The 23,220-nt window shown below is 39.5% G+C and overlaps 1 protein-coding gene across 1 annotated transcript; it reads right to left on the reverse strand.

The window, feature by feature from the left end:
- Positions 1-744: 744 nt before the first annotated feature.
- lmf1 (lipase maturation factor 1) lies at positions 745-22,426 on the reverse strand. Its single transcript, XM_031752576.2, has 11 exons — positions 22,181-22,426; positions 21,169-21,478; positions 19,861-19,871; positions 17,231-17,379; positions 9,866-9,931; positions 6,104-6,271; positions 5,328-5,508; positions 4,317-4,470; positions 3,351-3,534; positions 2,783-2,895; positions 745-1,147 (listed from the first exon to the last, which is right to left on the reverse strand). Exons 1-11 carry the CDS (start codon positions 22,395-22,397, stop codon positions 961-963), a joined length of 1,740 nt encoding a protein of 579 aa, XP_031608436.1. The 5' UTR covers positions 22,398-22,426; the 3' UTR covers positions 745-960.
- Between the last annotated feature and the right edge of the window lie 794 nt (positions 22,427-23,220).

Consider the following 23,220-nt stretch of genomic DNA (forward strand, 5'->3'; position numbering starts at 1 on the left):
TCAGAAAGATATATAGGCGCTAGTCCATGCAAAGTTTTAAAAACAAGTGTCAAGATCTTAAAATCATTTCGAAAACTTACTGGCAGCCAGTGTAGCGAGACAAGTGTAGGGGATATGTGCTCTCTCTTCCGCTTGCCAGTCAAAAGCCTTGCTGCAGCATTTTGAACCAGCTGTAGTCGGCCAATAGATGACGAAGTAACACCAGAGTAGAGGCTGTTGCAGAAGTCGAGGCGAGATGAAATAAAGGCATGGATTGCTTTCACAAAGTCTCTGAAGCAGAGAAATGGCTTCACCTTTGCAAGTAAGCGGAGGTGAAAGAAGCTGGTTTTGATCACATTATTTATCTGTCTATCGAATGTTTAATTACTATCAAAAATCACACCTAAATTCCTCGCAAATGTTTTTTATAATTGTCTAAGGGGCCAAGGTCATAATGGTCACTAAGGCGGGACAATGATCTCAGGTTTCTGTTCATTTAGATTGAGAAAATTTAAAGCCATCCATGTCTTAACATCTTCCAGACAATCGAACAGTCTCTTCAGAGGGTTCACAGATTTGCGTTTCAGTGGGAGGTAGATCTGTGAATCATCTGCATAACAGTGAAAGGAGATACCATGTCTCATATGAGTACATCCTTAGTGACACAAATGATCAAATTATCTAAAAAACTGTCGGAACAGACACAAATATGGTGGGACATCACTCTGCATGAACCAAACACACAAGAATAAGCAGGAAAGCTGATCATTACATATGTGTAGATCCCTTTAATATAGAAACTGCACTCATTCAGATATACAAAGGCGGGCAATTCCACACCTTTAATTGAAAGCTTTACAAAAACCATCACATCATGTGGGAATAAATGTGTGGATGCTCGATATCAATGAAAAAGTTCTTCATGAAATCTAATCCCACCCTTTCTTCACAGTGAGTTGTGTGGCTTCAGAGCTCACGACTTTACTTTCTGTTCTGCTGTATATGCGGATGGGGCCAGTTCCTGGATTGGAAGTAGCCCCTGAGTCCTTCCAGGTTCACAGGAGGGAAGTAAGCTCCGATGCGTTTCCTCAGCCACCACTTGCCCTGTGCTGCGCTGGCACTGCCTGGCTGGCTGAACCTGTACCTGAAATGTTCTCCCCGAACCCACCTGCAAGGAAGAAGAGCCCAAAACTACGTTCACATGAAGTAATGATTCTTATTGTCAGCGTGCATTCTTCAGGGCTTATAATACTTTGTCTACCAACAACAGTGACTCACAGAAAAATATTGTTTCTATATTCTATTTATTTTCCTCACATAGAAGTCAGCTAGGCGGTTTCCCTGAGCTCGATTCTTGTTTCTGTTGTGGCTGCTCATCATTCTGGCTAATGAATTACACAGGTCTGCAACCAAAAAACTGCATAGGATTTTTTGGCTGTTTCTTACAGATTTTTACTCACTGAAACTGGAAAAAAAAATTTTTAAAATTCCATCTCGTCAGGTTTTCTTGCAAAACTCATGTTTTTAGTGTAATTAAGCATTCAATTTCCCTTTTTAAACTGAAATCTGGTATCCTCTACTTGAGTCAGAAAACCACATCCAATAATGATTTCTTACATTAATTTAATATTTCTGAGAGAAATACAAATAGAAAATGCGAGAAATTGAGGGGGGTCAGTAGGAGGGGAAGGGTACGGTGGGTTTGGCGGTGTGAGGAGCTCAGGTGATCGTGTCCCAACAGGTTTGTTTTGTTCAGAGCAAAAGGTAAGGAATGTTAGAAAAATTACACATAGTTAATTGTAATACAATATTAATTTTTTCATTGCTGTTGTGCTTTTTTAATGTAAACTCCTCATGTTTTGCAAAAAAACCTGTATGTGATGGAGGGAAATTTAGATCATTTTGGATTCAGCACCCTAAAAAACATAAAATTTGTCAAAAATATCCCATGCAGCTGAAATTTTTTTTTTTCCAGACTTGTAGTATCAATAACAAGTCACTGAGCAAGCCTCCTGTCACTCCTCACATCTGCTTTCAAAACACCAAGATGGTGACAGTGAAAACAGTCCAGTTTATATATATAACACATTTAAAAACAACAGACACTGACTAAAGAACATGTTGTACAACACAAATCACCAAAAAACATTACAAATGATTTAAGAACGACAGAAAAAAGTTTCAGCTGCAACAACAGAACTTAACCAATCACAGTGTAACAACAAAGTGGGTGTTGTCCATCTTTTATATACAGTATGGGTTGGAGCATGATGGTCATACCAGCATGTTGTGCCGCTGGTGTTCATGCAAGTTAAAAGACTGAGGAAGAATGTAGTGTGTGTGTTGTTAAACGATTCCACTGCCTGAAAAAGATCTGCTCGGTTAGCTAGTTACTTAGCATGCCTCAACTAGCTAGTTATGTGATGGCCTATCCTTCCACTGCTGGCCATGACAGAGACCAGTGCAGGTGAAAATTGTACACATAATACACACTTTTCATTGATGGTTGTGTTACATGTCTACAGGTTGTGTCTTTGTGTTGCTCTCTTCTTCCTGTGAAGCGCTATTGTGAGTTGCACACAGCCGACTCCACTCAGCAATCAGCAGTGGAAGTACTTAAGCTGAGGAGCAGGAGTCAGTTCCACAGAGCCATTGTGGTGGCTCACAGCTGTGTGAATGAGTGTGGTTTTGGACTTATCCCTTTTCTTTTACCAGCGTCTAAGTTTAGCTGTAGCTTTCTGAGGACTTTCCTAAACTTAACGCGAGTGTTTTGGTGAGGCTGGTGTAGACTGTGTGCGTTTACCTGGGTGGGTCTCTGCCTTGGAACGGGTTGTGGTCGAGAAGTGAGAGGACTGTGCTGTCGTTGGACAGCAGGCGTCCTGCTATGTGGATCACCCACTCGCTCTGCTCGTAGGTCTGATCGAACAGATGGAGACAATGTGTTATAAACTGAAATAGACACAGGAGAAGGAGACGGAAAGAAGACAGGATGAGGAAGAGAGAAATCAGGAGAGAGGAGAATTTTAACGAGTCACACTGGGAATCAAATAAGTGAGAAAGAGGAAGCAAGGGAATATTAAGGTGTGTGTGAGCGAGAGAGAGAAGGGGAAATAATGAGCAGATACAGCCAGACAAACACACAAATGAAGACTGAAGGGCAAACACGACAGTTCAGGCTTGATTTAAAACAAGTGTGGAGCACTATCGTGGAAACACTGCCCCCTAGTGTTGGAAATGGGGTACTAAAGCTTTTCCACATTGATTACATTTACATATAAACAGCCATAATCGCAACAATAATATTCATAAATTCAAACTCTTTATCAACATTAGGATAATAAATTTTAAAAAATGCTGTAGTGAGGTTTTACCTGGAAGGCAGCGAACCACATGAGCCAGTCCAGTCGATAGTGATACGGCGAGAGGAGGCACGGCCGCCGGTACACGTCCCCCGGCTTGCACATGAACTGGTACTCCTCCCACAATGCTTCAGGGTCCTTGGGATCTGGGCTCAGAGTGCCCTGGAAAATCACCTCAGTACGTTCTTTAGTGATGCTGACCAGAGGAAGAAGAGGAAACATTAAAGAAAACGAATAAAGGATCACATTTTTAAAATTTAATTTCTTTAGTATGCAAAAATCTTTATTTGCAATATATCTGCTAATATAGGAGTTTGTAGAATTATAGGGACTATTTTACATAACCATCATCTTGTCATTGCATTAATTATCATTTCATCCAAGCATTTATTGAAGCTGCTGGCATTATGTTATAATTTATATTATAGGGGTTATCATAATCAAATATTAACATGTTTATTACAGGTGCAGTATAACTACTTTAAAATGATTGAGTTAAATATATATATATCATAACTCATATGCTGAGTATATTGTTACAGTAAAATAGTAGCTGAGCAAAGGCCTGAATGTATTCAGCTTCTTGTGGTATTTGAGTTTGCTTAGTTACAGGTGACGGAAGGATGTCCAGTCCATGGTGACCTCAAAGGCCTTAGGTCATCACTATATTCGGAAGAGTATGCCACAAGGAGGAACCTCTATGTTGCAGTTAATTCTTAAAATACATGAATGTTCTGTACATGCAAATTATGTGCTTGTAAACGCAAGAAGGGGCGTTACAATACCCTGATGTTATAAAAACAATCTAGAGTGTATTTTGGGTAGAGATGTACAACTGCTTTGCAGTTTGCACCTCTCCACGCTGCGTGCATTCATTAAAATCAATTGTTTGAACGGCCTTTTCTGGACTATCATTGTTTTACTCTCGTCCTCAATTTCGGACCCGTAACAAGTTCCTCTCTGATCCTTTGGCTGTACCTGCCAAACGCTCCGTACGTGTTGACAATGCGCAGCGGGTCAAAGGATGTGTTCATCACCTGCCTGGAACTCAGCAGGTTCATCAACACAGGGATGCTCAGGTAGCCAATCAGAATGCCCAAAGAAATGTTAACCACCCGACGAATCAACATACCTGACACACACACACACACACACACACACACACACACAAAGAGAAAAAACAAGAAAACTTCTAAATGCATCTTAATGTTCTGTCACTGGATAGAGCTCACTGCTTTCTCTGTTATCTGCTCCATTTAAACTGCACGTGCATGTTGTCGCTCCTGTTTAGCCAAAAAGGAGGTGTATTCACCCCAAACCTGTACCTGAAGCCGAGTGACTCAAAGGAAAACTGCACCTTAAATCAAGGTGACACATTTATTAGTGTCTGGCCTGGAGCAGTGGAGGTTGGCATTAACGAGTGAGCCGGCGTGTGTGCATGTGTTTGTGATCAGTGAAGCAAATTCTTAGTAGAAAAGGTGTGGACGATATGTGCCGGGGTAGCTGGTACTGGCAAACATTTGCTAAGTCTGCATCAGTTCCTTCCTACCTGTCTGCCTGCCCCAACACATGTTAAACACATCAGGGTACCCAAAATCATTTCTCACCAGGACCAACTTTCTGGCTCTGCTCAAATGATTCAAATATGACCAAACTCCAGGTACCAGGTTATTTCATATTTACTATGCTACAGTGAAGCAAAGACACTAATAGGTCCAGTGGGACCAATTAGAGTGGGGCCACTCTCACACTTTTACCAGTTTCAGCAGTCTGTATTGTAAAAATGTAAGCGGCATTACTTTAAATTCCCACAAACTTGATGTCATTCTTTTCCCAGCTACTCAGCTCTCCAAGTGCTAATCCTTTTTATTCCCATAATTCTTTCTCTAGCACAACCAGATGCTATACAACCTTGTCAGTCTGTCAGTCATTTCAAATTCATAAGTAAACAACGATATCCTGCATTTGCAAAGTTTGGGATGTGCATACCTTTGGTAGGTGCTGGGGTGCGTCCAGCTACATCCTCACTCTGTATCTCCAGCACTGCCTTCTTGGCTCCAGCCCCAGAGCGAAACAAGAAGCCCAGCGATGCATCGTCGAAGCAGGCCAAACTGGGAACGATGGTGAGCCAGTTCAGAAAGCTAAGGTTCCCGCTCACTATCAAAACCACCTGCAGCCCAAAATAATGGGACAGACAGAGAAGGCACAGTGAGGAGAGATGATCAGCAGTGTTTCAGCACCACTTTAAAAGCTGGAAAACATGTTTGTTTTTTTTAAAGAAATTAACGACCCAATGAGCTCTAACAAAATGAAGGGCAGCACCAACACCTGTACGCTACCAGAGAGCTTACCACAGGCTACACATGAGGCACAGATTCAGTTTAAGTGTACAGTGGTGGATCAAATAGCTAAATGCAATTAAACATCCCAACATGTCAGCCATTAACTTTCAGAGTTCAAACAGTAAGGAACTGTCACGGAATGAAAAATAAAATGATGACATAAAATCTTTCTGAGCAGCCCGCCTTGGTTAAACCCGTGTGTGCAAACACTGGACAGGAACAGTGTGTCCCAAACAGAGACAATGACATCACATCAGTAGGTGCATTTATATTTCATTATTGTTTGATGTTTGACTTCTCCCCTCTTAATCATTACTACCTTGGCACCACTGTTAAGATCGCTATCTCAGTTGCGATAAACATCAATCATCATCCAGCCTTTGCTCTCATTAGTCTCTGCTGCTTGTGAACAGTGCAAGTTACCTGGAAAAGGATCTGGATTGCTCCATTAACCATACACATCCGCCTGCCGAGGAAAGTGAAGAACGGGACAATGAGCTCGACAAAGTGGTTCGACAAGGTCTCAAAGCGATGGAACCACCACGGAGAGCGGTGCATGTAGTATGACATGGGATTGGGAACTGGCTGCGTCTGCACAGAGAAAAAGCTCAAGGTCAAGGTGACAAGTGCCACGGTAACACCTCATCTTTAATGAATGGATTCCTCCCTGAAGTTCTGCAAAGTTTTTCTGATCTGCAAACATTTTCCAAACACAGTCTGCTCACAGCTTAAGATGGAAGTTTTTCAGATTTACTTTGGCAATAACTCTTGTCTGAGATGGGATGAAAATTAATTTATAGTGTCACACCTTGAGGGAAACATTTCCATGTCTAAATAAAGACGGAAACATATTTAAATAACAGCAACCACACCTATGCACCCAAAAACACCATCTTGAGAGGATTCATACAGCCTGGTAAATTACGCGTGCATGAGGTGGTTGCTATGTGAAAGCTGAACATGCAAACTGTTACAGGGAGTGAAAAATAAATATAGTACAGGAATAGGCGTAGGAAAAATGAAAACAAGACAGTTGGCATCCTAACCCAAACCTTTATTGTTTTTATGTTGCAGAAAATTGGGGTTATTAAACTTGCAGCTTACTGAAACACCCCTGGAAGACCAAGGGCAAGGGGCCTGCGACCTCAGACAGCCAAACAGCCCCACAGGACTTGGAAACCAGCATTATTACAACAAACATACAGAGGCAAACAAAACAGCAACTATGCTGAAACACAGCTACACAGCCCCCTGAGAGTCAGGACAGGAGGAGATCTGCAGCTCCTCTGCTCATCTGAAAGGGAGCACTGTGTCAGAGGGGTTAATGAGGTTCACCTGGCGCCACTGGCTTCCGGTACTGTGTGTGCGTGTGTGTACATTACGCCGTAGGCTGCTAACTGTTGAAATTGGACCAGGTCAGGGAAAGTGACCCAGCGTGGAATAAGCTCCACATTGTAGGATGATTTGTCAGGTGTAAACTCATTTTCTGGTACACTAACCTTAAATAACTGTCAGCATGTAGCTAAAGAATCTCCTCTGCAAGCATCTATAGTTTATTTAATAATTCAAGCAAGATACAGTGACCACAGTAGCTGAGGCTACAAACAAGCTACATGCAGCTACACAACACTCACAAGCTCTGCGAACTGAACCAGCGCTGTCACGCATAGGTTTGACGATCATTACAGTTAAAATAAGACTGCTATTTCCACTCGTGGTCATTTCTAATTGGTATAGTTTATATAGATATGTTTCAAAATCTGATGGGAGAGCAGCAGCACATCGCAGAACAGACCAGACTTCAATGACATCAAGTCATGTCAAGTGGGCTGCAAAGGAGCTTGCAGCTGAATGAAAGTGTGAGTATGCTGAAGAAGTTTCAGCAGTTTGCTCTATACAAGACACGCCAACTGGATGCGAGATCAGCTGATCTGCCGGGATCATGTTCATCATGTTAGTTCATCACTTACCTGAACTAACAAATCAGCAAGTGCCAGTACCAGTCTCTCCTGAGCCTTACTAGAGGCAGATTAATCCCTGTACACTCACAGTCATTATAAAAATTTTCACCCTTCATCACAATTTAAAAACAATTCTTTTTATAATCCATGCACCTGGAGTTAGGGGGACCCTTTCAGCCAGATATCGGCAACAACCAAAGCAGTCAGACCGAAGCTTCAGAATAAGCGCTCCAAAACCAACAGCTGACATCACAGTGGCTACTGTCAGTGGAGCTAATGCTAGCCTCAGTTTAAAATAAGCTACTGGTCACACCAGACTGATTAAACCTGGAGCTGTTTACAGCTTGTGTTTATGGTTTGTGTGCACTGGACTTAGCAAGGCAGAATTTCACTTTGAATTTAACAGTTCAGAGATTTTAAACATCATCTACCTTCGATTGCTCAAATTGGTCAACATCTGGCTCTCATTGTTCTAGCTGTAACAGCTGTGTGCCCCTAGTACTGCTGAGCACACTGAAAATCAACACTTTAACCAACAGATCAGTTCAACTTTAACTATTTTTACATTGTTTAAATGAAGGTATCAAAAGGAAGGGAAAAAAACAACCAATCTTACTGGTAACAACGAGGTCATCAGGGGAATTTTCTTTATGATGTAATGGTAATCACATGACATATGAACAGACAGTATAATTATTTCATACACTGTAAGAACATGGGGAGAATTAACTGAGGTTAGTTTTTCAATGTAAAGGACATTTGATCAATTTAGTTGAGGTTAAGACAAATCAACATTTTCGATACACATGAAATTGTGAAATTTGTACAGTGGACAATATTTGGCCTCACAAACTCTGTTGCCCTGTATGGCAATGAATGCGAAAACTGTGGGAAAATCTAGGAAAAATTTTATAAGGAAGAGTCAAAGAAAGAAAGAAGGAAAAGCCATAATTAGAAAGGATGGAAATATAAGTGCTTTATACTTCCACATTATAATCCTACACATCACTAGCTATCAACTCCATGGAAGCCTGTGTGTTACAACCTAACCTCCATTCCTATTGTATTTTCGGCTGGGTGAATATCTATGGAGTATTCTTGATGTATCCAGTCTCATAGGAGCCAGAATATTCCTGTCCATGTTAATTACAGAAGACAGAAGAAGGTCCTCCTCCCTCTGTGGCCTGCTAACATCGAGCAGTGCTGGTTAGAGCGGTCGAGTGTCCCACCGAGGGAAAAACAAACACTGGATTTGCACAACCTCACACTCAGTGTAAGAGTTTGATTTATTGAATCCCACAACAGCGGTTTCTGTAATGTGCTGCCCTGCTGTGGTTAGCCTGATGTGAGTTTGTTGCAGCTTTGTCATCATCCAGGAGACGAAGCCAAGGTTCACTGTTTTTATATATCAATCAGACTGAGACGTTCAGACTGCTGAAGAAAACGGGCCTTTGGGAAATTTAAAAACGACTCTGGTTTTGCTGGATAGCTTAGGTGAAATCTTTGGTTGTAGGAGGTCATTACTGCGGCGGCTCCTGCACTGTACTCAGAACACAAGCAAACGTGGGATTTTGATCTGTGTTCTGCACAGAACATGTTTAACAAACTTTCTAGAACCACCAAGGGGTTCTAGTGTGAAGGAAGCAAGTGTGAACAGCTCCTGGCCCAACCTGTGAGGACTGAAGGCCCTTTGAAACCCATTCATGTCTTTTGTTTGTGCCGCGCAATAACACTTTCCTAACAGAGTCCTCGCGCATTCTGCTGTGACGTACCTTCACACGACCAACAGAAACGAAGCATGCTGCGCTAAGTTCGGCCACACGATGAAGGAAAACATTCATATGCATATAAAGGACTTCCAAAGCCTTTCCAATGGCTCTGAGGACCTCGGGGGCAAAGACGTCTTGTGTAAACGACAAAGCTTAATTCTTTAGGAATAAGCGATACATTTTTTTATGAAACATTTGAACATAATACGTCACAAACTCTCTAGAGGATATAAAGTCAGAGAGATGCATGTTTGTAAATGACAAGGAGCAGGCACATGTAGCACACTTAGAGCGACTGCAATTTTTGGGTCCTTCACTCTAGTTAGCGGTGAGCGCAGTACATGCCGTGTCAAATGTCAAAGGGCCTTGAGGCTGCACTGTGCATTTAACACAACAGAACACTGAGAACCAGCGAGCTGGAAATATAGGGAGTACATTAAATGCAAAATACGCACCTCATAGTGATAGTCCATGCAGGTGAGGTCTCTCCAGCATTTGTCTCCTCTGATTTTTATAAGACCCTGAAAAGACAAAACATAAAACGTTTGCTACATCGACCTCAGTCATCATCATACTTCAAACTTCACAGCAGCAAGCACTTTTTTTAGCTGGACTTAATGGATGTCAGCACATGACAACTAAAAATCTGTCTCAAAAGGAAATGGTCCAACATGAACTAGTCAATGATAACACTGTTTCTTCCATCAATCATGACCCCAGTATACATATAACAAGATCACACATTGTTTTTATTACAATTTACAACTCGATCCAGCCGGTGTACTGTTGCCTCTGCACATTTTAAAAAAGGAAGGAAACAAGCCAATGAATGGGGAGGAAAGAGAAAAGAGAAGGAAGGAAAGGAAGATCAATATTCAAAGAAAGAAGCTGATTAAGACATAGACAAGAACTGTGTGTTGATGGAGTTCAGGACCTTGGTGTGCAAATTCATTTGCAACCTAAACTATTGTCAACAACTGTGACTATTTTTGCATTACATATAATCCAATAATAACTGTAAACTTGATTTTGTTGAGGTGAAAACATGAGTGAGTCTGCTTCTCCTCTCTGAGTTTAAAAACCTTTGATTGGATTTCTTGGTTAAAATTAAATTAATTACACAGTATACCAAATTGTTGGAAATGCTGGAGAGTTATAATAAATAATAACATCAAATTTACATATTCATATACATGTAATGTGTAGAAAACATGCTAGTGGCTCTGTAAAGCCGTGCATTGGCTCAGCCTTTGACCTAAACACCAAGTTTAACTTAACTCAGACGTGCTGCTGCCATTAAATTCAAAATGACTATTTCCTCAATGTTCCACTGGGAATTAAATTTGGGTTTCTGAGAGTTGCAAATCATTGCATTAGGTTTTTATTCACATGTTACAATTGGGGGAATTGGGGTTGTAAATATAGTAATTTTTTTGGTTCCAAAAATCCACAATGGCGACAGCAATAAATAAAGCTGAGGCTTCAAAACGAAGACATTCACTGCAGTTATATCAATCTTTCAGTCCATTATCAGGGCGCCATGACAACACTAACGCTTTAAAATCTCAATCAAAAGACCAAAAATATGAATCTTACAGTGGAAAATGTAAGGCATCACTAAAATCATACTCATCCACGATGTATGTTTAAACTTCAGAGCCTAAATAAACCAAATGCTTTATGGAGAAGAAATTCATTAGCATGCTACACTCTAACAAAAAGCATAGCATGCAGCTATATCTAAGAAGTGACAAGATACTTCAGCCCCTCAGTGGCTGACACAATTTAAGCACAACATGAGACACAATACAAAGTGGTGATCCACCGCTAAAGATCAAATCTGACACAACAAATCTAATTTGCTTGTTGTCTGAAAACATCATTAGCTTTTCTGACCTTCTCTACCTCAATAGCAGCTCACAGCTGTGCAGCCCTGTTGTGCTAATGCCTCAAATTGGGAAGAAGCCCTCATAATATTCAGTTATAAACAGAGTCAGTGCTAAAAAATAAGTATGGTGAAAAATACAGGGGGGAAAAAAAGCCTACGGAGCTCTAGGAGTGTTTCTGGCCAAAAGAAATTGTCATGCTACTGAATCACAAGTCTGTTGTTAGGAGTCCATGGTATTTCTAAATTGATGATGCAGATTATGACTGTAATAAAAAGTTAACCATAGTCCCTCACTGAGGATTTTCCCTTAATAAAATAAGAAAAAACAAAAAAATGATTCAAACTAAGCCCGAAATGCAGAGAAATGCGACGTCAGGGCTTGTTTTCCACCAACTGAATTAAGCAAACAGGGCGCTATCCAGGACCCAAGTGTCAATATTGACACATCGGCCTGTCATGTGGTCGACGTGGAATTTGGAATAAATCGCCTGCTAACCTCTCTAACCAGATTTACAAAAAACCAGGACATTTCTTTCTGATTACAAACTTGGCTGCTGGCTGTTGAGGTGATGAAGCCAAAGATATTGTTGATAATTGAATTCAGTCATGAGATTCTGAAATGTCATCAATTACTACCCAACATACAAACCTCTGACATAAACAGATATCTCTTCAGTATCAAGAGGCCTAGGGAAAGGATATAAACCTGTAAACTCAGCAAAGAACACCAGAGAGATTAAACCTTTCACAACTATGATCCGCTCAAAATTTTATTAAGAAAGAAAATTGGAGTTTATAGACAACTTCCTGTCATTTCAGCATACTTTCAACAATCTTTGAAACACAAACTACTGTATTTTAGGTGTTAAAGACTGGCAAACAAAGGTATCCATTGGATTCAAACAATGAAAATCTGACTATAAAAATAGAAGAGAACAGGAACTGTGGTGTTAATGCCACAGCAGTACTGGTGTTGTTCAACATGGCATTTTTCCAACATGAATGAACACATACTGTTTATCTAAGAAGGCCTTTCTTGGAAGTCAAACAGGAAGCCACTTATGAAAAGTAAATAGTAATATTATCAACATATGCCAATGACACAATGGCAATGAATCATCAAACATTTTCAGCCCATTGATGGTTATGAGCTTAAAGGGTTAACTCTGGGAGGTTTAAGCCATCCTTGACTAAAACCCCAAGCATGATTGTAATCCAAACTCTAGTCCAGACCCTAGACAATCATAATATCTAAACTTAGCACAAAAACTAAGGACATTTACTTTGTTGTAACAACGCTTTTTGGCAATAAATCTTATACCATTGGAAGTGGTGCCCCATCTGTAAGAAAAATGCATCTGTGCATTGAGCAGGAGAGCTGAGTATGTGGGTTGTTCAGATCTTCCCTGCCAATGGCAAACAGCTTATTCTCCTATTGACTCTTGTTTGGTGTCATTTTTAGGATGACTGAAGTCAGAAGAAAGAAGACATACTGGCAGAGATGAATTGTGTGCGATCTCTTCTGGATTGTTTGCGCAGAGCCGTCGGCCGTATCTTCCTTCAAACTTTGACTATAAATTTGTAGAACACTGCCTATGGTTCCTAAGTGCTGACAGGTCTCTTTGGGAGACAACACCACCAGAAGAATAAAGCCCGTCTCGGACGTTCCCTGTTATATAGAACTTGACTTCAATTTGGAGATGGTACTAGAACTCACTCCAAATAATGTTTCAACTCGGTTTTGTGGAACACCACCCTGAAGTTGCCCTATGGCCTCTCTAGATCAGTCAAACGTGGCATCCTGGTAAACAAGGTATCCTTGGAGCAGACGCCATCTAACCCCTGTAGCAGAGTCCACAGGCTGCCAGTCAAGCACCCGATTAGCTGCACCTGGGGTACCAGAAGCTCAAAACAAGATTCAATAACCGAATAAGCTGTTTGGCACTGACAGAGAAACTTATCATGGTTGCAACCCACAAATGTATTTTCCCTACACATGTGGCTCCATTTAAAGGAAAATATGTAGACTGGCTTCCAGGGGTATAAGATTTATAGCCAAGAAACACTGCTGCAAAAACATTGTCAACCAGATACAAACTTCCTTAATTTTTGTGCAAAGTTGTTCTTTTTTAAATTGAATTGTTCTCCCAAGTGTTATAATTCAGGGAACAAAGAAAAATCAAAAACTGTTGGCATTTTCCCCAGAAAACACGTTTTGCCTTCCTCTGTGATACAAAGTGAGCGTTATCACCTATGATGAATCAGAACTCAGAGAGTTAAAGCTGCTATAATCAATATTGTTTTGCTGGCAATGAAAACAATGACTGCTGTCAGAAACCTGACGCTAGCAGTTATTGAATAAACAGAGAATTACTATCTTACAGTGCAATTCCTATTAGCACCAAGCAGCTCTTTAGTGTCTTTCAGCTTTTTTTAGGTTTTACAATCTCAATGTTGCTTTTGTCTCATTCTTGCTGCTCTCATTTGCACTGCCTTAAGTTAGGTCTGAGTTACATTTGACTCATAGCTGGACTGTGTGAAAGCCTTAATCCACGTCAGTCTTTCAGTATTAATAATTTGGACTTCTACTTAAACATATCTTCAGTTACAGCCAAAATGTCATTCAGCCAGGGATCATGAGCAGCTTCTCTTGTACACCTTGAACTCATTGTTACCCACATCTATTTATTACAACAGGCAATAAGGGTCTATCCATCCCAGTCGACCACATGTGCACCAACAGTCTGGACGAATCAACGTGTCAGCAACACAAGAACCAAAGTGTAAATGTGATTTCAGCTCACGTTACACACCGTTAACTCTATGAATCCACAAACCACACCTAGCAAAATATTTCCTACAGCTGCGGTGTTTAATGGAAATGTTTGATCAAGCAGAAAATGTATAATACAACACAATCACTATACGCAACAGTAGAACTTAATAATTTATTGATTCTCTGACAAAAAAATAAAATATCAACACCAGTATTTTCACTGCCTTCATCTATTAAGAGGCACTTTTAAACTCTCAGGAATTTACTGAGACTTCATCAACGCTGAGACTTCATCTGAGGGTCACTTATCTAATTTACCTTTAAGATACAGAAGGGACTAAAGGTCCATCAGGCTGAACACCAATCAGAATTTAAAATGAGGCCTTTTCCCCTTTTGTGAAAACGCTTTATATTTAGAGTATTTCCAGAGCTTCATATTTAATGAGCCAACTCGATCTTCTGAAATCTAATTAGCTTCGCATTTTGTAGCTTTCTGCCTGATTAACCTCACAGTCTACTGCTGCTGTACACAAGCTGCTAGGGCACAAATTGAAATGCATTCAAGCAGCTTAACGTGCCACCTCAATGTGCATGATGTATTAAATACATTAAGCTACGCTAATTAGGAAACAAATAGGGGGAAAAGTGTAATAATTACAACAACATTTTTGAAACATTTTAATGTCAACACTGTTCTTTAGCATAAAATATGGTCATGTGATATTTTTATAAACTGCTGGGGCATTTCTGTGTGTGCATGTGTGCTGGAAGTCCCCCTTGTTTTAATGAGGTAATTACTTACTACAGAAGGTACAGTGGAGATGGTTCTCATCAAGATTAGCAGGGAAAATCGGATTTATATAACAACGTTAAGCAAGACAACAAAGGCATTTATTTATACTTTTAAATTGGACTTTATGTTGAAGGTAAGGCTTGTTTAAATAGAGCAGGGTATAAATTTTTATCAAGGATGTTAAAATGATTTTTATGTACTTATTTCAATGGTAGGTAAAGGCTGACAAGCGGAAAATGACATTTATTTAAACTGTTATCTTATTAGCCCATCCCAATTAATAATACATGGTTAATGCATTCATAGTCAGATTATTTCCTTTTTAGTATATTAAAAATGTTAGATGCTACAGCAATAGCATGTGGTATGAAATTAGTATTGGGAAAAAATGACTTGTGCGACATTGTAGGACATTTCATTGCTTAAAAAAATTAATAAATAAAAAATGATGGGCTCATACGCAACCCATCTCCTATATTTTCAGGGACCTTAAGAAGTACACGCTAACCTTTGTCATCCTCACAAATATAGGAGTCAAAGAACAGTGTTGAACCACAGTGCTTTCAGATGGATAAATAGATACAGCCAGGGTGGATCAAACACTGTGGGAGGAACTGCACTGCAATTAACACTGAAAAGTTGCTGAGTCTTTGTGAAGTTTGAGCAGACCTCCAAAGAACAGTTCTGACCATCGTAAGCTCTCCCACTATAAGGCCATCAAACCGTGATGGACGTCTCACATTAAAAGAAAGGAAAAGGGAAAGTTCATCTCATAATCAAAGTAGAAAATGTGCAGCAGAGCTTTGCAGTCAGTGTGGTTCCTTTGTTTACTGTTTATCATCTGGATTTGATTTCCTGACAAAAGGAGCATGTGAATGCTGTTTGGACCTTAACCTTAAAGTTCTGACATTCTTAACAACATTACAAAATAAATTATCAAGAAAATCTAATCAGCTAATCCAATTAGACCGAGGGTGATCAGTTGACTAGATACTAATCAGGTCCAACAATAATTTCATCTAATATTTTGTAAAGCTAAAGCCCAGAACATCATCCATTGTTATAAATCCATACACTTAACACTGTGTACTTTGAACAATAACGTGCAGCAGCTGGTTTCATTTAACTGAGGAAAACAAGCAGAGCTGATGCATCTTATCAAAACTGCTGTATATCTGCAAAGCACACTGCAACAGAACAACTCAAAAGTACTTGACATTCAAATTAAAAAAAATCTAAATAACTCCCCTAGTAATAGTAGTTCTCTTTTTTGGGACACAAAAAGAATATAGTCTGAGTTTTTAGGAGGTATTTAGTCATTAAACAACAAAGTGAACAAATTTAAGCCCCTGAAATCATCATCATAATAAGTGACAATTTACACTTTACAAAGGCAACCAGCTAAAACATCAACATTTAACCAACACGTTTTGAATATCTGCATATCTAATAGGTCTCAAGAAATTTTACCTGAATGCCTCAATGTCAGCCTATAAATGAAATGTTAGGAAATAACCAAAGTCATTGCATTTTCTCCTTTGAAACCATGATCTCTAGCAGTTTCCTTGGCCAGTAGTCAGTTGTTAAGATACGTGTATCTTGGTGGCACAAGAGCAGAACAAAAAAACTTTCTCAATCTTTTCTTAAAAGATTCAACTTTGCTTATGCCTTCTGAAAAATAACAGCACTTTCATTTTGCTTATGCAGTCACCGTTTTGTAGCATAGCTGAGGTGCTTTCAAATAACGGTCGCCCTTAGCAACAAAACTCTCAGCATTCGTTCTGACGTTGTACATCAGAGAATGAAATGCGCTATGAGAGCCTTTTACAGTGAAGCGCTGAGTTGGGGGCTCCCTGTGTTTCAGCTCGCTTTGTGGTCTTAACTGGAAAAATGCCACTGAATCTGTGGAAAATGCAGTGATTGACAGATAAAACACAGACAGAGGTCTAAAATTCACCATGGAAACTGTCAAACAAAGAGACATATTGTTTAGTCGACCATATATTTGTTTTGGCATCACCGGCTGCTGGCAGAGCTCTATAGCAAAAACCCAAAAGTAACAGTCTAAAATCCGATGACAAACATTGACGCTGCTCAGAAACGGTTTCCTTTCTTCACATGAATGCGATGCGTTTATGTCAGGCTTTTAATTTAGAAGCTTAAACTGCCACTGCAAGAAGATATATGCACACAAGTCGGAGACAGAAGTAAGCTTTCTCATTTATCTTTCAGTTATTGTGAATTTGTTTGAAATTACTTCCTAAAATTTACTGTCAAAGCAGTTGTATTCTTGTTTCTATGACATGCAATCTCTATAAATGAGCAGAGATCTTTTCTGTGTATTTATAAACTGCTATACTCACAGCCCCCAGCATGATGCGAACAATGAGCCATCTGAAGGTCCAGATACAGATGAGAGACGGGGGGCACCGGCGGGGAACCTGGGACAGAGTCCACACCGGACACAAGAAAATAGCCAGGAAGCCCGTCTCCAACAGCTGACTCTCCCAACCTGCACAAACAATCAGAAGATCATCAATGACCTGCTTTACTTAACGCAGGCTTATACTGCTTTAATGGTGCAGGAACATTACACTTCAGGTCAACAAAGTAACACATGAGCGCCCCAAGAAAACAACATGACGTCAGATTTCTGATTTGGAACAATATCAATAAATATAAGAGGAATGGCACACTTTTGTCTGGTAATGTACTCGATAAAGCCACATTAACTGTGTTTCTGGGAGTCAGGATATCACTGAAGAAGCACGTCTTTATCAAAGTTGAAGAGGAACTCTAAATTATGCCAAAATAGTCAGTAACATTTTCCAGCCGATTAATGTATTGTGACCCCAACTTACTGCCATAACAGGGTGAATATCAGTAGTGATGGGAAACAAAAACAACTTTTTGTGACTGGTTTTTGCTGCTGAACCTCCGCGTGGTCACTGCAAACCTATTTAATGGCTAAGTGTCTGGTAACATTCACCATTTTTGTGGATTTCTTGCCTATTTGCCATACATATGTGAAAAAACTTATAACAGGACTGTCATGCATGTACAGTAAGAGAAATAAGTATTTGATTTGCTGCTGAATTCATCATTTTGAGCACTCAAAGAAACGAGCAGTCTATAATTTTTTATTTTGTGATGGCATCAATCCACTTTCTGTGCTTTGTGGGAAAATACTTTTTTGACTCCCACCCTAAAAACACTCTCAAACATGGCAGTGGAAACATTATGTTTTGGGGGTCTTTTTCTGCCAATATTATAAAATCTCTGCATCACATTGAGGAAAAAAATGGAAAAGTGGTGGATAAGAATGTCCTTCACTCAGCCAGGACACTGAAAATGCATCGTGGGTGGGCCTTCCCACAAAACAATGACCCAAAACATACTTCAAAGTCAAAAGCTCAAGAAGACACCCACTGAAGATGAGAGAGAAAGCTGAAGTTCTGTATCTCCGAACAACTTCCTAAAAACCTTGAGAATTTAGAGGAGGTCAGCAAAGATCTCTGCTTGACAACGGCTACTCTACCAAGTAGCCAATTTGAGTTCCAGTTATTTCCCTCTCTGAAATTCCCATTAATTTCTAACTGTGGCAGAATGATTCATTCTTGACTGTTTGGTAGATAATTTGTCTTTCACTACAGAAATAAACCAACCACTGACCTAAGCTGCTCATTTCTTTGTGTTTAAAACTGAATTCAACAGGGGGGTAAATCCTTATTTCAGGACTACATGAGACATCATTTGAAGTGTAAAATATTTCAGTTTGTAAAAGTCATGTTGCTAAAATGAAACCAACTCTAACCGTATTTCTACATGGGTCGCCAGCAGACTGGTCAAAGACACTTATTACAGGCTACCTAATGGCTTTTTTCCCAGAGATACGTTGACATTTTACTGGAAGCTAAATGGCAGTGTCAGTATAATATGCTCACAATGATAGTGCTTATGTTTAGCAAATATAACGTTACATTTTTAGGTTTGCATATGCTCATTAGGATTGGAATTGTTTCAAGCACTGAAGAAAAACAAATATTTAAATTGGAATCACCTATTAAAATTCTAATGCTATAGTCTATAAATGTCTATAAACAACCCAATATTAGTGCTAAGTGCACTAATATTGGAACAGTGGACCTTCATCTGGAGACTTTCAGCTGCACTGTCAGCCAGAGTGTGATGATAAGTCCAAGTTGCAGCAGAAAAAGAGAAAGGGATTTTTCTTTTTCAGGGTAATAGAAGCCACAGCCCAACCACAGACACAGACACAGGCCTGGCGTCTCTCACTACAAAGTGTCATTAGGCAATCATGGAGCTGCCGCTGACCTCACCACTTATCTGGGCCGAAGCTCTACATGCAACCTCGTGTTTATACTTCCCTCGCCACCATCTTTACCATTATAGCCATGACAGTTTTTTGGGTTCACCCCGTCAGAAAGCAATATACTGAGTTTTCACTCTAAGCTGCAAAGTAGTTGATTTTTTCGCAGCATATCTTGATATCTACTGAATTTTTTAATAAGACTGGCTCATCTTTACAAATATGTCAACCTCTCCTTACAGTCATAGGCTTCTAAATTCATGCAATGTGTCAGTGTAGATATGCTTTTGGTGTAAGAAGCATGTGCAAAATACGACCCAAAGGACTGACTCAATCAGGCCCTCCCATTACCAAAGAACAACCACTCAACCAAAAACATATTAATAAGAAGCAGAACTATAGCAGCATGAACTGCACTTTTTTTTACGGATCAAACACTGATGATCTTTAGCACTATTTAAATCCAACTCTTCAAATTGTGACCCATAACTCGATTTTTCTAAAAAGTGTTGCTCAACATAGGTTTAAAACATCTCACAAAATCAGTTTCACCTTCTATAAAAATATAAATGGCACAGACACCTGTCTCACATTAATGCTTTCCTTCAAATCCACTTCTTTTTGGAGGCGAAACAAAGGAAGCTTCTGTGGAAGTTCACTTACCAAAGGAGTACCTGGAAAGAGAAAAAGGAAGCAGGTTAATGCTGTGAAACTCTGATAGACTGTATGGTGTCAGGAGAGATCAAACACGCTGGGCAGCCACAATGCTTTACGGAAAAATAAGTCACAACATGAATACACGAAATGAAATATGCAGTTGCTGTCTAGTAGAGAAGTAAGTGGGAAGCTGACAGCTGACTACGGTAACCATCACTGTGGGATCATCTTATAGGCAATGTTTTTAAATGTATGTACGCTTTATGCTGATATGAGCACAGGCATGAGCGCTTGGACCTAACATTTTTGTACAAATTAGGACCTACAACATTAATAGTTCACATAATCTTATCTTTTTAAACACTGAAACACCCAATCATAACTGAAGTGTATGCTATGCAATAGCAATCATATGGATATTTAAGGTGTGGTAATGAATTCACTTGAAATCTTTTAGTGACTAATATGCAAGAAAATATTCCATTGTAAAAGTCGCCTGAACCTACATATTCTTTCTGAGTCACTGACACACACACACACACACACACACACACACACACACACACACACACACACACAGTTATATGTCTAAAAATGCAAGTTAGGTGTTTTATTATACTTAAATGATTGATAGGACTTAAAAATACTTAAAGACCTTTAAAAAGCCTGGAGAAATATGGCTTGAAATCACTAAAAAAAATTACAATTCTGAATCAAAATGTAAAAAAGTGAGACGGCTTGATACTTTTGCACAGCCCTCTACGTAGCCATATTTGACTACTCAAATTCTGCTCCCAGTGATACATTATATTTTATTTTTCTAACAACACTTCCTGTTAATTTCAAATTAAAAGCATTGTAGCAGGAATGCAAAACTTGTTTTACATTGTGGGCAGTAAATTAATGGTTTTTCAAAATCTAATAGTTTCAAACATTAATATCAACCCAGAACTTTCCAATCAGGGCTTATCTACACACTAAATTTGGCTACAACTTAAGATCTTCTATAAAGTTTTTTGAAGATTTTCTACAAATCTGGCTGTAAAAAGTTATATTTTGCCTCCTGCAAACACAAAGCAAACACAAACTCATTTGAAGTTGAACTTCTCATCATGACATTTTTCACATCCAATATTTACTCCTTTTCTTCACCAGTTCCTCAGGAAAGCATTAGGCTCTTAAGCTCTACTACTGATGTATTTAATAATGTATAAAACGTTGACCTGATCAATTTTAAGATTAGGTGTTCTACATTAAAACATTTTTTAAATCCAATTTTATTGAGAGTGAAAGCATGATTTAACCAACACTTACCACAGCTGTCCTACGTTGACCAGGGAGTGGTATAGCACCCACAGTGTGAGCATGATCACCATGTTGGCCATTCCCATCACCAGGACAAACCCTGACAGCGCCATCCCCAACAGGGCGATGCCGTCCAAGTTGGCGTCCATGTCGCTCCAGTCCAAGAACCAGAGAACGGAGGGGGTGTACGCCATGGCGGCCATGCCGATCTTCCCCCCAACATAGCGCTTGACACTTCTGAGGTAGCTCTTACAGGGCATCAAGCCATGTTCACCAATCAGCTGCTTGTTCTGGTTGTAAGCAACACTGAAGGCCACAACTAAAAAAAAATTAAAAAAAATAATAAAGGAGTTTGTGAGACAGTTAGACAGAGGCAATTAGGTTCTTTTTCTCAAAGTAAAAAGTAAACTTCTCCATCAGGCCTAGCTGCCCTGACAGGAGCTATTCAGGTGGGGGCTTATTTATGATGTGGGTAAAACGCTGGTGGTGGTGGTTGTAAGCTCAGCTCTTTGAAAGAAACACCAGTAAAAACCAGAATACATGGTAAATGGACTGGTTCTCATAAAGCGCTTTACACAACTTGCCTCATTCACACAAGCACTTTTTTCTATGCTGTTTTTAAGTGCTTTTTATCTAACGTTCACATTCATGGGATTAGTATCTGTCCTTGACTGCGCCATCCCCGTGTTTCACATGGATGGTTATCAGACACCAACAGAGCATTAATTTCAGTAGTTAAAAAAAAACAGCCAAACACACGTGTAGGTGTAGGTGCATTCACTAATTGCAACTTTTATTTACAGTAAAGTGCGCATGCGTGACATACCGTGGCACTAGACTGTTACGCTAATGTAAAAAAGTAAATCCCTACAGAAAAACAACCAAAAACAGAATGACTGACAGACACACACACACACACACACACACACACACACACACACACACACACACACACACACACACGCACGCACGCACGCACGCACGCACGCACGCACACTGCAGACAGTAAGTGTCCACATACAGTAAATAAAGGCGACGGAGCGCAGCAGCACAATGCGAGTGAGCCAGAAAGTCCCGGGCTGTAAGGACAGAAGCGGCTTCTCTTTCTCCGCGTCGCTGCTGGAGTGTTTTCCCTCTACTCCACCGCTAACAGCGGAGTCTGTCTCTGTCTCTGTTCTCCTGCTGCCAACACGTCTTTTCCTCACAGAGCTCTCGGCACGTTCACCGCTTGCCGCCATGTTTAAGGATGTCACGATCACGTGACAAAACAGACGCGGAAGTATGTATTATTATTATTATTATTATATTTTAACTTTAATAATATTATACGGTTTGTATGTATGGCGTATACATTTTTTTCAAAACCAATTTAAATTTAATTTATTGGAAGTAAACGGATCTTACAAATGTTCTGACTCTACCAGTGGCCTAAGATGACAAATTTAAAGGAAAATCTATAAACCTGGACTTGAGGGGTTCTTGTACCTGAAGCTGTTCGGGAGGCATTTTGCTTCTCTCCTTAAAGCAGTGTCTTTCAGTCAGAGTTTTTGTGGCATTCCCCTCTTCAGAGGCTGAAATGAAGATCACAGATTAGAACTATTATAGTTTTTATTACTATTACCAATATTATTTTTATTATTATACTTTTGTATTTTATAATTTGACTTTTTTCATTTTGACCTTTTGTTTTGTTGTTCAGTTAGTTATTATTGTAAGGGAAGTTTTTATTGTAGTTTAGTTTTTTATTAGTTTCATTGTTAACATTGGTCTTTTTAATTATTATTGAATAGAGGGCATATGTCAGAGGCAAGTTTTATCAAAATCAATTACAATAAAAACACTGAACTTTTTGAAATCTGTTTATTCACAGTCTTGTTGACATCGAGAGTTTCACATTCATCAAAGCATCATCGGGCAAGTTGGAATAATATTTTTAGCAAACTAACAAATTTGTTGTTTTTATCAATAGGTAAGGAATACAAGTGGAATTTTAGCAGAATAAAGACTCTTTTTTCTATGTTTTTCCTAGCTTTCTCTACACTTTCTTTACTCTGCCTGCAG

Source organism: Oreochromis aureus, linkage group 8 (genome assembly GCF_013358895.1).
Source record: "Oreochromis aureus strain Israel breed Guangdong linkage group 8, ZZ_aureus, whole genome shotgun sequence".
NCBI lineage: Eukaryota > Metazoa > Chordata > Actinopteri > Cichliformes > Cichlidae > Oreochromis > Oreochromis aureus.

Excerpts from the sequence above, each read along its gene's own strand:
- lmf1 (XM_031752576.2), bottom strand. The coding sequence starts at position 22,397 with ATGGCGGCAAGCGGTGAACGTGCCGAGAGCTCTGTGAGGAAAAGACGT. Across the intron at positions 5,509-6,103 it reads CAATCCAGATCCTTTTCCAG|GTGGTTTTGATAGTGAGCGG; the intron begins GTAACTTGCACT and ends TTTGGGCTGCAG. Across the intron at positions 1,148-2,782 it reads CAAGGCAGAGACCCACCCAG|GTGGGTTCGGGGAGAACATT; the intron begins GTAAACGCACAC and ends TCTTCCTTGCAG.